At 40.0% G+C, this 16,270-nt stretch overlaps 1 protein-coding gene across 1 annotated transcript in view; it reads right to left on the minus strand.

Annotated features, from left to right (window-relative positions):
- Positions 1 to 9,002: 9,002 nt before the first annotated feature.
- The window catches only part of PDIK1L (PDLIM1 interacting kinase 1 like), an 11,516-nt gene continuing 4,248 nt past the window's right edge, over positions 9,003 to 16,270 (minus strand). Inside the window, exon 3 of the mRNA XM_011955606.1 lies at positions 9,003 to 11,166. Coding sequence (XP_011810996.1) covers positions 10,426 to 11,166 — 741 coding nt within the window. The 3' untranslated portion in view covers positions 9,003 to 10,425. The remainder of the gene's footprint in view (positions 11,167 to 16,270) is intronic.

The following is a 16,270-nucleotide window of genomic DNA, read 5'->3' on the forward strand; positions in this document are numbered from 1 at the left end:
GTGTTAGCCAGGATGGTCTTGATCTCCTGACCTCGTGATCCGCCCGCCTCGGCCTCCCAAAGTGCTGGGATTACAGGCGTGAGCCACCGCGCCCGGCCTCTCCATCACTTTTGAAGGACAGTTTCACAGGGTACAAGATTGTAGGTTAGTGGGTTTTCTTTTTGTCTCAACACTACACATTTTCCTACACTTGCTTCTTGCCTGTATGGTTTCTAAGGAGTTGAGTGTAATTCTTATCTTTACTCCTCTGTAGGTAAGGTGTTTTTTTCTGTCTGACTTCTCTTAAGATATTTTCTTTATGTTTGATTTCCTGAAGTTTGAATATGTCTAGATATATAGTCTGAATATGTCTAGGTGTCATTTTGTGGGGTTTTTGGCATTTATCCTGCTTAGTGTTCTCTGAGTTTCCTGGATCTGTGGTTTGGTGTCTGACATTAATTTGGGGAAATTCGGCTGGGCATGGTGGCTCATATCCTAGCACTTTGGGAGGCCAAGGCAGGCAAATTGCTTGAGCTCAGGAGTTCAAGACTACCCTGGACAACATGGTGAAACCCCATCTCTACAAAAAATACAAAATTTAGCAGGCGCCTGTAGTCCCAGCTACTAGGGAGGCTGAGGCAGGAGGGTGGCTTGAGCCCAGGGGGCAGAAGTTGCAGTTAACCGAGATCGCACCATTGCACTCCAGTCTGGGTGACAGAACCAGATCCTGTCTCAAAAAAGAAAAAAAAAAAATTTGGGGGAGATTCTCAGTCATTATTACCTCAACTATTGCTTCTGTTCCTTTCTCTCTTTTCTCTCCCTGTGATAGTCCCATTACATGTAGGTTATACCTTTTATAGTTGGCCAAAAATTATTTGATATTCTGTTGTTTAAAAAAATTTTTTTAGACTTTTTCTCTTTGCTTTTCAGTTTTGGAAGTTTGTCTTGTCATATGTTTAAGCTCAGAAATTCTTTACTCAGCCATGTCCAGTCTACTAATGAGTCCATCAAAAGCATTCTTCATGTCTATTACGGAGTTTTTCATCTCTAGCATCTTTTTGACCCTTAGAATTTCCATCTGTCTGCTTACGTTATCCATCTGTTTGTGCGCATTGTTTACTTTTTCCATTGAAGTCCTTAGCATATTAATCACAATTAAAAAAAAAAATCCCTGGCCCGATAGTTCCAGGATTCTTGCCATATCTGACTCAGATTCTGATGATTGTTCAGACTTTTCAGATTGTGATTTTTGCTTTTTAGTATATGCCTTGTACTTTTTTTGTGAAAGGTGGACGTAATGTACTGGCTAAAAGTAACTGTCATAGATAGGCTTTTAGTAACGCAGTAACGTTTGAGGATGGCGGGTGTTCTATAATCCTATGATTTGGCTGTGGGCTTTTCATAGGTGTGCCTGTGCCCTTGGACTGTGAACTTCACCAGTGCTTCTCTTGGTGAAGTTCCCTTAGGTGGTCAGAATGGCTAGAGGGGGTTGGAATTGGGTATTTCCCTTCCCTCAGATAGGTTAGCCTCTGCTGATAAAACCACAACACTAGTGTGTGTGTGTGGCGGTGGGGGGGGCCCTGTGATTGGGTCCCCCTGGACTTTTTAACTCTCAGAGTTGTCCACACTGAGCAATTCATCAATTACAGTTTAGGTTTTCCTACCCCTGCACCTTTTCCACACTAGTAAATTGTGATATTCTGTATCCACCAGTGCATCTCTCCAATTATGGGGGCAGCAGTTTGCCCTGTGACCTCACTGCTCTGACATATCTAAGAAGAATTTTGTTGATTTTTCCATGTGTTCAGCTTTTTAATTGTTGTTAGGATGGAGTGGTGACTCCTAAGCTCCTTTTGTGTCAAACCAGAAATGGGAAGTGCTAATTTTTTTTTTTTTGAGTTGGGGTTTTGCTTTGTCATCTAGGCTGGAGTGCAGTGGTGCGATCTCAGCTCACTGCAGCCTCTAACCCCTGGGCTCAAGTGCTCCTCCCGCCTCAGCCTCCTGAGTAACTGGGACTACAGGCACGTGCCACCACACCAGAACCCGCAGCTAATTTTTTTTTTTTCCCAGTAAAGATGAGGTCTCACTATGTTGCCCAGGTTGGTCTTGAACTTCTTAAGCAAGGGCTTAAGCAATCCTCTTGCCTTGGCCTCCCGAGGTGCTAGGATCACAGGCATGAGCCACTGCACCTGGCCCCTTTGTAATATTTTTAATTGGCTGGCAGACATTTTGAATTTTATATTGTTGAGAAGTGGAATTTTTGGACTCAAGTATTTTTGAGCTTTGTTCTAGCACATCATGTTATTTAGAAAAAAATGTGGCCGGGCGCAGTGGCTCAAGCCTGTAATCCCAGCACTTTGGGAGGCCGAGACGGGCGGATCACGAGGTCAGGAGATCGAGACCATCCTGGCTAACACGGTGAAACCCCGTCTCTACTAAAAAAATACAAAAAAACTAGCCGGGCGATGTGGCGGGCGCCTGTAGTCCCTGTTACTCTGGAGGCTGAGGCAGGAGAATGGCGTAAACCCGGGAGGCGGAGCTTGCAGTGAGCTGAGATCCGGCCACTGCACTCCAGCCCGGGCTACAGAGCGAGACTCCGTCTCAAAAAAAAAAAAAAAAAAAAGAAAAAGAAAAGAAAAAAATGTATTTTGTAAAATAAAATGTATAGGAGACCATTATTTTGGACTAGCCTTGTACACTAGGCAATAGCAGACCAGGCCAAATCGGAATGGAGTCACTCATGCTGGGTGCCACATAATTAAACTGAATTCTGAAACAGGCCAGTCTACCCCCGACCCCGGTACCAAAAAAAATACCCCCAGGAGATTCATAGCAACCAATCAAAAGGGGCCCAGTTTATCTGAGCTGGCATGAAAATGAAGTTCCCTCTGGTTTTTTTTGTTGTTGTTGTTGGTTTTTTTAATTTTTAAATTTTAATCTTTTTATTTATTTAGAGACTGGTTAATTTTTGTTAAATTGCTTGTCTGTCCGAGTTTCATGGCAGAGTTTTTGGTTTGTTTAAATTCATTCTAAATAGACATTTAGGATGTCAGTTTCTGACTTCATGGACTCTGAGCTTATGAGTCCCCTGGTCTATCACAGGCCATGTGTATGAGGAATAAAAAAATCAAAACATTTAAAATAAGTAATTTTGTTATAAAGAAATATAGTTATGCACCCCAAACACAGAAACAATTTCATTAAAAATTGGTCTTAGTTCTGGTGGGTGTGCCAGTGATTCTTGTAGGTTTGGACCTTGACTGAGAGAATTTCTAGTAGCTCTTTCCTCTCTGGACAGAAGTTCCAGATGATGTGAAGGGCAGGGACTTAGGCCGTGTGTCCCCTGGGGGCTCTGGTCAACTAGTTGTTGGGACTGCCTGGGAGGGCGCAGCAACCCACTGTGCCTGTGTCTGTTTTAACCCTATGAGGAAAGTAACTTTGAAACAACCTAACAATTTTTTGTTCTCTGTTTCTGCTTTTCTCAGCCCTTTTCTGTCGATAAAACCAAACTCTTCTGCTTGGCTTATCAGAACACTCACTGTATTTTATAGAATAAGGTGTTGCCTTTTTCTAGAATCACAAAGAAAAGCCAATATAGATCTTTAAATCAAATTTGCTGTAATTTTGTCTGAGTACCTTTCAAGACTTATTTTTAAGCTTTATAGACAGGTCCAGAATAGCTGTTAGCCTTGGCCTCACTACTGAGACAATACTCTTCTGTGATGCTCTGTGTATTGGAAGAAGATCTTTCTGTTCTGGCTAGTAGAAATATCAATTATTCTTGGTCCTGTGTGAGCTCCAGGATTCTTCTGCCTAATCCTTTCAGGTGATCTTTCCTGCATTCAGGTCCGATAGTTTCTTCATAAGCATGACTGATTAGTACTTAGCTGATACCGTGTGTGTGTGTGTGTGTGTGTGTGTGAATGTGTGTGTGTTTGTGTTTTCTTTAAGGCAAGTCTTGCTCTGATGCCCAGGGCGGAGTGCAGGGGGACGATCCCAGCTCACTGTAGCCTTGACTTTCCCAGGCTCAGGTGATTCTCCCACCTCGGCCTCCAAGTAGCTGGGACTATAGGCATACACCACCCCACCTGGCTAATTGTATTTTTTTTGTAGAGATGGGGTTTCACCATGTTGCCCAGGCTGGTCTCCAACTCCTGGGCTCGAGTGATCCTCTTGGCTTGGCTTCTTAAAGTACTGGGATTACAGGTGTGAGCCACCTGGCCCTGCCCCAGCTGATGTCTTGAAGAAACTTTCTGCAAAGGTCTGGAACTCTCACTGACAAATAAAAAACAGAACAAAAAAGAAAAGAAAAAAATAAATAAGGTCTGCAATTCTTTGTTTCTCTCTCTCTCTCTCTCTCTCTCCCCCTCTCTCCCTCTCTCTCATACTCTGCCCCATGAATCCTAGCTGGTTTGTGCTGCCTGAACCCTGAACTCTGTCTCCTCAACTCAGGGAGACTGTTGAACTCTGTTTAGGTACTTATTCCCTGTACAGCAGCCTAAAGATTCCCTCCAAGTTGGAGCAACCACAGGGCTCACCCCATTTGATCCTTTTCTCCCAGGGATCGCTGTCCTGCACTGTTAGTTTCCCAGTGTCTGAATTTGAATTGTTTATAGCAGGAATAGAACCCTGTTACTCCATAATGGCCAGAAGCAGAAGTCATCAGGATTTTTGCTTGCTTTTGTCCTCCTCAGATTAAAATTATAACATGCAGCCAGAGTTGAGAACCACTGAGTCTACTGTAATTCCAACTTCCAAGTTCTAGACATTGCTGCCCTTCTCAACACTCGCCTCGCAGCTGTGCTTCTACTGTTGCTTCTCAAATCACATCGGTAAACTCTCCCTGCCTTCTACCTAAAGCCAGGAGAAATGGCATGTCATTCTAGTATTTGGTACTTATTACTGCTTTCCTAATTTCCACACGTGGTAGTCTATCTGAAAGAGACAGTAAACATTCTGAATTACTATCAATCATGTTATCAGCAAGTAGAAGGAAGAAAGAAAACTGGGCTAAGGGGATTTTTATTGAACTATCCTTGTTCTTAAATAGGGCTGCAGGGCAAAGAGACACGCAGGACATTATCATAACTGATGCATTTCTATAAAATTGTGGTAAAAATGTAAGCTAAACAAACCAATCAACGTGCTCCCTATCAGCAGTACAAATTAGCAGTAAAGGTAGCTCAGAGTCATTTCCTATGAGTCCTCCTGGGTGAACGGGAAGCGCTCACATTTCCTGAGCATGCCACACATTTCTACATGCATCGGCTCCTTTTATCTTCATAGTGCTCTGAGTCAGGTACTGTCTCTGCTTAAACATGTGGGAAACTGAATTTGAGGGGCTAGGGAACTCATGAAAGTCATACAGCTAGTAACAGAAAGGTAAAGAGTCTATTTTCAAAGTCTGTGTCCTTTCCTTCTGCCTGACAATAGCTGTCACCAGTAGCCCCAATGCACATTTTTTAAAAATAAAATTTTTCTTGAAGTATAACATACCTAGAGAAAAATGTAAACATTTTAAGTGCAGCTTGATGAATTTTCTTTTCTTTTTTTCTTTTTTTGAGACAGAGTTTCGCTTATTGCCCAGGCTGGAGTGCAATGGCATGATCTCGGCTCACTGCAACCTCGGCCTCCTGGGTTCAAACGATTCTCCTGCCTCAGCCTCCGAAGTAGCTGGGATTACAGGCACCCGCCACCACACCCAGCTAATTTTTGTATTTTTAAAAATATAGATGGGGTTTCACCATGTTGGCCAGGCTGGTTGCGAACTCCTGACCTCAGGTGATCCACCCACCTCGGCCTCCCAGAGTGCTGGGATTACAGGCTACCACGCAACATCTGCTACTCTAAAACCTGGGCTTTTTCTGCTAGACCAGGATGCCTTTGGTAATACCAAGTTGCCCAACTTCTGCTCAGAACAAGCTGAGCTTGAAATACTGGGCTGAACAGGAAATAAAAGAGTAAAGTCAAAAGCCCAGGGTTTTTTTCTTCTTCTTCTTCTCAATTTCCTTCTAACCAATGAAAAATGATTTCAAAGGTGAAAGTACTGCCTTTAAAGACGCACTTGGCCTTCAAGAGGTGTGGCAGCCTTGTAGGTTTTCTCCAGTGGGAGTTACTATCTAACCACAAACCAACCGTCTGTCATTACACTGCACTTTAGAGGATGTCTATGATTGGTTGGCAAAGAGAGCAACATTTGAATTTAAAGAAAAGGCCAAAACAACCAAGTGTCATTACTTCAGTGAGAGATAAAGTTTCCTTGTCAGAGAATACTCCAACTGGAGTCAGAGATTAGGCACCAAAACCCTGCCTTAAGGTAAAACCTTTTGTCATCATCTCAGTAACTGGTGTTATTACTGTTAATTTCATCAGGAAATCAGCCCCTATTTTAAGTAAAACTCAGTGAAAAAGATATGTAAAAACCATGTGAAGGTGCTTTGTAAACTGCAAATGATTACAAAATGCTAGTAAATATCAATATTTAAAGCTTCAATTAAAAACAATCTCTAGAAAGCAAAATTTGTCTGTCTATAAAGGGAAAGCAGAAGAGTCAGAAGCTACAATTCTTTTTTATCCCCCATTTTTTGGGTTTTATTTTTGAAGCCACAATTCTTGATGTCCACTTTCACTAAGTCACATGTAGAGTTGTTTTCTGTCTTCCATATTCCCCTCTGCTGTTCCACTAGACCACTAAACAGACTGTATCTTCAGGCATAAATGATAAACATAAAAAAGTAGGCCCGACTTTTTAAAAGAAAATTAAACCATGGTCTCAAGTTACAGACTGAAAAATTGCATCCCCTCATTTATTTAATATATACTATGCTTAGTCTGAGCTGCATCCTCAGCTTAATGAAACAGAACGATAAATGAATAAAAAATTTCATCTCTGGCAATACGAGTTCTTCTTGTATGCAAAGCAAATACAGCAAGACAGCATTAAAATTTTAGAGAACTTGAAATGCTGAAACTCCTATAATTCAATCATCTTTTCCTTGGCAATCAATTCTATTTCAGAAAGAATCATTTAATAGGTTAAGTCTGAAAAATACATTGTTTCAGATTTTATACCTTCTATTTTGTGCTCATGAAGTAAAGTACTACAGAACTACTCACAGAGCCACTAAAGCAGCAATGTAGAATTTTCATGGTGTTTTTTTTTTTGTTGAAACTCACTTTATTTAAAAAAAAAAGTCATGAACAATAAATTACAATCATTTCCCCCTTTTATAAATTCTTCATAAAATATATTTGACAATTTTAACAGAAAATTTCAAAAGTTGCTTTCATTTCTTAAGTGCTGATGACTTATTTTTTGACCATTTTGTCATGCTGGTGAATTATTTTGTAGCTGCTACAATAGTTTGATTGATAACAATTTACAATTAAAAACAACAACAACGAAGAGAAAAAACAGACCAGCAGAAAGAACTATTCTGTGTGCTATTTATGTGACACTTAACACTTACTTCATCATAATGACAAAGTATCCCTTAGCACCAAAAAATCTACAGGAACCCCATCTTTCTAAGTGACAACTAGTGCAAAATAACATTCTAGGAACTAACTGTACAACCCCATATTTTAACTGGCCACAGTTGCCTATAAGCTTATTTGAAATATTTGGTCTTTTTTCAATTAAGACAAATTTCAAAAAACACCATAAACCATGGCAAGAGACTCTATGAGGAACAATTGCTTATTGAGTACCTATTATGGGCAAGGCACTGTGCACAAAGTTTTGCTTTCATTTTTCCTCTAGCAAATATCCAGGTATTTCCAAATATCACTAATCATCTTTTCTTACTCCTGGCTGGAAAAGGCCTTTGGCTAAATGCCATTTTTTAATTGTCATTTTATCAACAAACCTTTAGTGCTGAGCACACAGTAGGTACTTAATAAATACTTCTGACTGAAAGAACAAAGACAAAGAATTTACTATCATTTTGCTTGGCTATTTTAGAATACAAGGACTTGAGAAAATTCCAGAAGAAACTTCCTGATTACCTCATACCCTTACCCCCAATCAAAGAATTACACTTCACAGGTAAAATCTTTCCAAGTAAATGATAATCATTAACTATTTTACATGAGGCAGGACCAAAAACTATGCGCTTAGGAAACTGTGGCTCCAAGCACATAGATATTTGAAGAGCAAATGATGCATGGGCATACCATCATCTATGAATCTCTGCTGAAGTGCCATGTTATTGACGAAACATTATCATGATGCTTTTTCTTACTCCCTATAGCTCAACTTCCTTGGACATATCTGTTAAATTAAACTAATCTGGTGATCCAGAGGGTCAATTATCATGAGGTTCCAGGGTGTTTCCACTTCTAATTTCCAAAAGAATTCTTATACTTACTAGCTTGAAAGTGATGTTAAAAGTATATGATTTTTCATTTTAAGAGGCTTTATTTCAATAAAACCTTTTAGTCCAAATTTTAAACTTCCAGATCAAGTAACAACATAGTCCAGAAATTTTACGTACTGCAATTTTTTGGTGATGTTTTATATTCTGTTTCCTCTGAACACATTTGAAACAGGGAAAAATTATGACATATTCCAAAAGTTGTGGAAGTTCAAAAAAGCTGAGATTATGCAAGCTATCAATAATTTCAGCATTCTAGGCCGGGTGCGGTGGCTCACGCCTGTAATCCCAACACTTTGGGAGGCCGAGGCGGGCGAATCATGAGGTCAGAAGATCGAGACCATTCTGGCTAACACGGTGAAACCCCCGTCTCTACTAGAAATTAAAAAAAAAATTAGCCGGGCATGGTGGCGGCCGCCTGTAGTCCCAGCTACTCGGGAGGCTGAGGCAGGAGAATGGCGTGAACCTGGGAGGCGGAGCTTGCAGTGAGCCGAGATCGTGCCACTGCACTGCAGCCTGGGCAACAGAGTGAGACTCCGTCTCATAAAAAAAAAAATAAATAATGTCAATATTCTAATACTATTTTGTTCGACTTTTGACCAAAAATTCTAGTGCTTTATAAAGATTAACTTAGATACAATGTAAAGTCTATTTAACCTTAAAGGCTAATGTTCTGTTTTAGGGAAGCATTCTATCCTTTAGATTTTAACTATCTGCATTTACAGGAAAACAAATCGTAGACAATCATACAAAGTTAAAATCAAACTAACTTCAAGAGGAATAATGGTCTGTTGGTTTTTTGACATAGACTATATCAGTGATTGTATAAAATGGATAGTTTTTCTACTTTAAAAGTAGTGGTTGCCACAATATTTTATCCATTTGCCATACTGTATACGTATCTTCTCCTATATTAAAGGTGATCAATATTTTCAACAACCATATTACTATCATTACTGTCTCAAATCAGACAAGAGAAAACAGCATCAGTGCCAAAATGAAAGGAACTCCAGTGACTCAACAAGTGATCATATCAGGGCAGGCAAAGTGAGGGTAGAGCTCATTTGGTTTCTTCAACTTCAGTATAATGAGGCTTAGACAAAGTCTTCAAACCAAAAATATATCAAGTATTACAGTTCATACATAGCAAAGTTTTCAGAAAGAGAATCCTGTATTCAGATTTATATCAGATTGTAGAAGCTCAAGTGCAGACGTCCCAATGCAGTGGTTTAGTTGGTTAAATAAATGCTCGGTTACCTAAAGAAGGTAGGACTGAATCACCAACCTGCTACCATATGACTGCGTGACTAATTCAACTCTTGCAGCTACAGGGCACTGGAGAGTTCAAACATACTTCAGCAGCTTTGGATCACTTAATTTCATTTATGTTTTACCAGATAATTTTAGACCCTCCAAAATGATGCCTTTAAAAAAAAAAGCTGTATATTACAAAAATAAAAAAAAAACCTAATATGATTTCATTAGGGGAAGGGGCAGAGTAGGAAGATAAGGGAAGGTTTGTTTATTTTTCATCACTGATTTCACCAGCAAATCTCAAAAACCCAAACCTACATCAAATAATTTAAACAGATGTGGCATTTTTTTCATATGGAATGCAAAATGCGTACATTCACATACCTACATATACATAAATATATACATATATGTTTCCTTTACAAAGTTTCAAAGGTTGCATTACCAGCATGCAAACCTCTTTTCCCATGGAAATTCCTAATACTGACAAGGAATGTCTAAAATACTTAGAGACATATTTCCAGAAAACTGGATGCTCTTCTCTTCTTAGCTTTTAGAGAATTTTCCTGCCAAACTTCTATCAATAATCATTTTTTAAAAATTTACACCCACATTGGTAATACACATTTGAAACATACTAATATAATAAAACAGCCAACTTGGATTTAAGAAAAATGAGGAAAAAAAAAATCCCACAAAAAATCTAAACCCTTAGAGGGTGGAGTCTAGCTTTTTATATTCTTTTTCAGCCACATAATGTTGCATCACTGTTAAACAGAAGCAGCATATCATCCATGGTATTTGCAAATAATATGTGTCACGTTTCCCAGCTGCTATCTTTAAATGCAATTTGTACTAATCTGAGTTCTAGTTCAAAAGCATCTGGGCGATCCTGAGGGTTTGCAGCCAGCATTTCCTTAATCAGTTGTTTCATTCGCCCATTCATAGATTTTTTCTTCACAGGAATGAGAAGTTCCATTTTGGGATTTTCCAGAAGTGCCTCCCCAACAGGCACAATCTCAGTTCCTTGTTTTACGTAACTCCCCAAGAGTTCCTTCTTTGTCTCTGTGTCTATGAATGTGATCCTTTCCAGCATTGCCCAGATGATAATCCCCAGAGCAAAGATGTCAGCTTTTGCTGTGTAATGTCCTTCCCAAACTTCAGGAGCCATGTAAAAATCTGTTCCACATGCTGTGGAAAGGAAACACTTGTTTACGCTTACAGGTTCTTCTGGGTTCTGCCCAGAGGCTGAACAAACTTTACTTAGACCAAAATCAGCCACTTTGAGTGTAGGTTCCAAGTCACTGGTATCCAACCTGGTTTGAGAAATCAGGATGTTATCAGGCTTAAGATCTCGGTGGATGATCTGGTTTTTATGCAAGAAAGCCAGGGCACTGCTCAGCTGAAGCATGAAGCTGGTATTAGTTTTACGATTGGGTTTCCTGGACAATAGATACTCATTCATATCTCCTCCGTCACAAAAATCCATCACAAACCACAAATAATAGGCGCTTCTGGGATCAAAGGCAATTTCTCCTTTTAATGAAGTTTCTACAAGCTACAAGAAGGAAAAAAAAAGATTACAATCATTTGCATAGGTTATACAGTTCAGTTATAGGAAAAGAATAATTTAAAGGTTAAGTCAGTCTCCACCTTTAAGTGGAAACTCTATTAATATTTAATCAATGCTTTCATATATGCATTTTATTTTAAACTTTAAAAAATGCTTCAAACTGTCATTTTGTCCCTGATAAATATACACCAAAGTTCTAAACCAAGGGGTAAAAATTTTAAAATAGTTTTATTTTGAAAAGCGTCCAAGTGGCCACACATTTTCTCCATGTGTCAGTGGAGCTGAATTCTACCCACCTAGCTCATAGCTTCATGAAAAGACCAAAGTTTCAGCAGATAGACCTAGGAAATTGCCAGTTGGGGTATAAACCTCAATTAGGAAACTCTATTCAATGAAATCGCCTGAAATACACTTCTTACTCATTGCACATACACTGTCAACATAACCTGTGAAATCGAGAGAAAAACGATCAAGGAACAACTAGTTGTTGCAGAAATAGCTGTTCCTGTAGTCACTAATAAAGACTGACATCGTTACTTCATAAACTTCTATAGGCAGAATGCAAACATGTTGCCTCTTTCACTGGATGACTTTTAAAAACCAATTTATAAAAATCAAATATGCATTTTTAAAATTTTTAAATATTTTGTTTTATTATTTTGTTTTAAAATATGCATTTTGATATAAAAAATCAACTCTGAATTTGTATATTTCTTCTTTCATACAAGCTGAAAACCTAGACTAAATCACAGTTTTATTTGTTATTTATCTAGTTACAACTCTCCTTTACTTGAAATTCAATAGAATTACTTCACTGGACATGAACTATCACTCTAAAACACAGTATATAGTCTTTTTTTCTTTTTTTTGAGACAGAGTCTTGCTCTGTCACCAGGCTGGAGTGCAGTGGCGCAATCTCGACTCACTGCAACCTCCGCCTCCTGGGTTCAAGAGATTCTCCTGCCTCGGCCTCCCAAGTAGCTGGGACTACAGGTGTGTGCCACCATGCCCAGCTAACTTTTGTATTTTTAGTAGAGACAGGGTTTCACCATGTTGGCCAGGATGGTCTCAATCTCTTGACCTCATGATCCACCCACTTCGGCCTCCCAAAGTGCTGGGATTATAGGTGCGAGCCATGGCGCCGGGCCCGTATATTGTCTTTTAAAAGCATTTGTTGTATGGTGTCCTTTTCAGACCCATGAGTTGAACAGAAAAGACCAAAGAGTTGCTGAAGAGTGAATGAATTGTTAATTTCACATTTAAATCTACTGGTACTTCCTCTACCATTTGGCCAAGCACAAGTAAAGAACATCCTTTCACACCATCTCTCCACACAGCAGACAATAGTAATTGCAATGATCTGCAGTTATCTCTTTTGCATGAGTTTTCCTTGTTGCATGTGTTTGCCAGGGAGACAGAAAATGAAAGAATAGAAAGGTACAGATCACATAATTATTTACCAGGTGCACTGATACTAAACATGCTTTTCTTCTTCTGTCTTTACTCTCAAAAGCAAACTTCCTCAATAGCTTTGAGCAATGCCGAGTCCCAGCGTTCAAAGAATGGTTTAGAGTAAGGCCAGATAGTAAATATTTCAGGCCTGACAGCCACATAAGGTCTCTGTACCATATACTTTTTCCTTTCCTTTTTTCCCCCACAAGTCTTAAAAAAAAATCTAAAAACTATTTTTAGCATCGAAAACCATATGAAAACAGGCCACAGGGCCTCTGGTTGAGAGCTATGGAAATGCAGCACCCAATCTGCTTATTTTAACATGTAGAGGATGTTAGCCATTGGTTTCTCTTGACTAAGGCCCTTCAATGGCTTCCCTGTTCTCTTAGAATATAGTCTAAGCTCTTTAACATGGGTTATGAGACCTTGTGCGCTCTGATTCCTGCTGTCCCCTCTAACCTCATCTAAAACAACTCTATCTTCTTTCAATTTTTTTTTTTTTTTTTTTTTTTTTAGATGGAGTCTCGCTCTGTCGCCATGCTGGAGTGCAGTGGCATGATCTCAGCTCACTGCAACCTCTGCTTCCCAGGCTCAAGAGACTCTCCTGCCTCAGTCTCCCAAGTAGCTGCGACTACAGGCATGCACCACTATGCCCAACTAATTTTTGAATTTTTTGTAGAGATGAGGTTTCACCATTGTGGCCAGGATGGTCTCGATTTCTTGACCCTGTGATCCGCCCCTAGGCCTCCCAAAGTGCTGGGATTACAGGTGTGAGCTGCTGTGCCCAGCCTCTTCTTTCAATTTTTAAACACTTCATGCGTTTTGCTTCAAGACCTTTGTATGTACGGTTTTTTTCTGCCTAGGAAATTTTTCTCACTTATCTAGCTAACTCCTCTGCACACTACAAGTTTTAGACAATTATATATATATATTGTGTGTGTGTGTGCAAGACAAGGTCTTGTTCTATTACGCAGGTTGGAGTGCAGTGTCACAATCATGGCTCACTGCAGCCTCAGTCTCCCTGGCTCAAGTGATCCTCCTGCCTGAGCCTCCCAAGTAGCTGACACTACAGGCACGCACCACCACACACAGCTAATTTTTAAACTTTTTGTAGAGATAGGGTTTCACCATGTTGCCCAGGCTAATCTTGAACTACTGGGCTCAAGTGATTCACCCGCCTCAGCCTCCCAAAGTGCTGAGATTACAGGCGTAAGCCACTGCGCCCACCCAACGATTCATAACTTTTGAGCCACAGGATTATGTAGGTTTCCCTGCTGTATGCATCCTGTACTTGTCATTCATGATATTTATCACAAGTACACAGACTGGCCACTAGGTTCGCATGAGATTGTAACTTCTGTGAATTGTTTTACATTTTCTTCTAGGTGAGGCTTTTGGCTATCAGGAACTGATTTAATGATTCTAACTGAGAAGAAGGAAGAAGACATCTGGAAAAACATGGAGAAAAATTAAAATCTGTATGGAGAATACCATACATAGGGACTCTGTAGTCATACTACAGATTTGTTTGTCTTTACTAAATGTAAATATTGGTTGTCTTTACTAGATGTAAATTTAGAGAAGGCACTTGCTAAATGTGTTGATGAATGTCTGGACAACTAAATAAATCCATAGAAAAGACAATTTTAATAAAGGTACCAATTACTGAGTACTTATATGTACCAAGTATTGTTTTTGCAACATCTCTAATTTTGACAACTCCTATACAAAGTAGGTATTATTACCCCTTATCTTAAATATCAAGAAATAGATGCTAGGAAGAGTTGGGTTATTTATCCAAGGTCATTCAGCTAGGAAAACGTACCAAAAGTGAAACACAAGTCTATTAGGCTTTAAAAGATGAAAGAGATTTACTAAACAAAAAGGTGCTTTAGATATAAAAATCACTGAATCAAATCTGGTAGGCCTTTACATCTTAAAACTTTATGAGCTAATGCCTAGCTACTATAACAATTGCTGGATCTGGACTCAGCACTAAATAATATGTTTGTTTGTTTGTTTATTTATTTTTGAGACAGGGTCCCACTCTGACAACAGCTAGAGTGCAGTGGTGCGATCATGGCTCGCTGCAGTCTTGAACTTCTGGACTCTAGCAATCCTCCTGCCTCGGCTTCCTGAGTAGCTGGGACTAAAGGTGCGTGCCACCATGCTCAGCTAATAAATCTTTTGTTTAAATATCTTTGCTTTTCTGGTTCAAAATAGATCATGCCTCTCAGTCTCTAAAACTCAATGTAAAGTTCAGCAAGGTTCTATCCACCTTTTTTTTTTCTTTTTTTTTTTTGAGACAGGGTGTCTGGCTGTCGCTGAGGCTAGAGTGCAGTGGCCCAATCTCAGCTCACTGTAACCTCCGCCTCTAAGGCTCAAGTGATCCTCCCACCTCAGCCTCCTAAGGAGATGGGACCACAGGCGTGTGCCACCACACCCTGCTAACTTTTTGTAATTTTTGTAGAAATGGGGTTTTGCCATGTTGCCCAGGCTGGTCTTGAACTCCTGGCCTCAAGTGATCTGCCCGCCTCAGCCTCCCAAAGTGCTGGGATTACAGGTGTGAGCCACCATGTTTGGCTTTCTATCCACTTTTTTTTTGTTCTTGTTTTGGAGATGGAGTCTCGTTCTGTCACCCAGGCTGGAGTGCAGTGGCATGATCTTGGCTCACTGCAATCTCCGCCTCCCAGGTTCAAGCAATTCTCCTGCCTCAGTCTCCTGAATAGCTGGGACTACAGGCACACGCTGCCATGCCCGGCTAATTTTTTGCATTTTAGTTTCACCGTGTTGCCGAGGCTAGTCTCAGACTCCTGAGCTCAGGCAATCTGCCCGCCTCAGCCTCCCAAAGTGCTAGGATTATAAGTGTGAGCCACTATGCCTGGCCTCTATCCACTTTTCAGAGAATATAGTAAGAATGTTTCCAATATTTTCTATCAATTCAACTTACATAATAAGCACTTTTAAAAAAGCAATAAAATGAACAGATGCTAAATAGTTATTTTTACTGTCATAAAATGGAAAACTGCAGGGCATTGGCTGGGCGAGGCGGCTCACGCCTGTAATCCCACCACTTCGGGAGGCTGAAGCGGATGGATCACTTGAGGTCTGGAGTTCAAGACCAGCCTAGCCAACATGGTGAAACCCCGTCTATACTAAACATACAAAACTTAGCCAGACATAGTGACAGGCACCTGGAGTCCCAACTAGTCAGGAGGTTGAGGCAGGAGAATCACTTGAACCTGGGAGGCAGAGGTTGCAATGAGCTGAGATCGTACCACTGCAATCCAGCTTGAGCGACAGAGCAAGACTCTGTCTCAAAAAAACTAAAAAAAAAAAAAGAAAAGAAAACTTCAGGGCACAGAGTGCTAAACTGCAATATAAATTCTCAAGATGAGCAATATAAATTGCTCATCATACAAGGAAACTTGCAAGTTTCTTAATACATGCATTCATGTATTTTGTTTTGTTGTTCCTAGTCCAAAACTTTTGTTTTAAAAACAGAGGTTTTGTTTTGTTTGTTTTGAGACAGAATCTCGCTCTGTCACCCAGGCTGCAGTGCAGTGGCATGATGTCAGCTCACTGCAACCTCTGCCTCCTGGGTTCAAGTGATCCTCCCACCTCAGCCTCCCAAGTA

The sequence above is a fragment of the Colobus angolensis genome, unplaced genomic scaffold (genome assembly GCF_000951035.1).
Source record: "Colobus angolensis palliatus isolate OR3802 unplaced genomic scaffold, Cang.pa_1.0 Scaffold4, whole genome shotgun sequence".
Taxonomy (NCBI): domain Eukaryota; kingdom Metazoa; phylum Chordata; class Mammalia; order Primates; family Cercopithecidae; genus Colobus; species Colobus angolensis.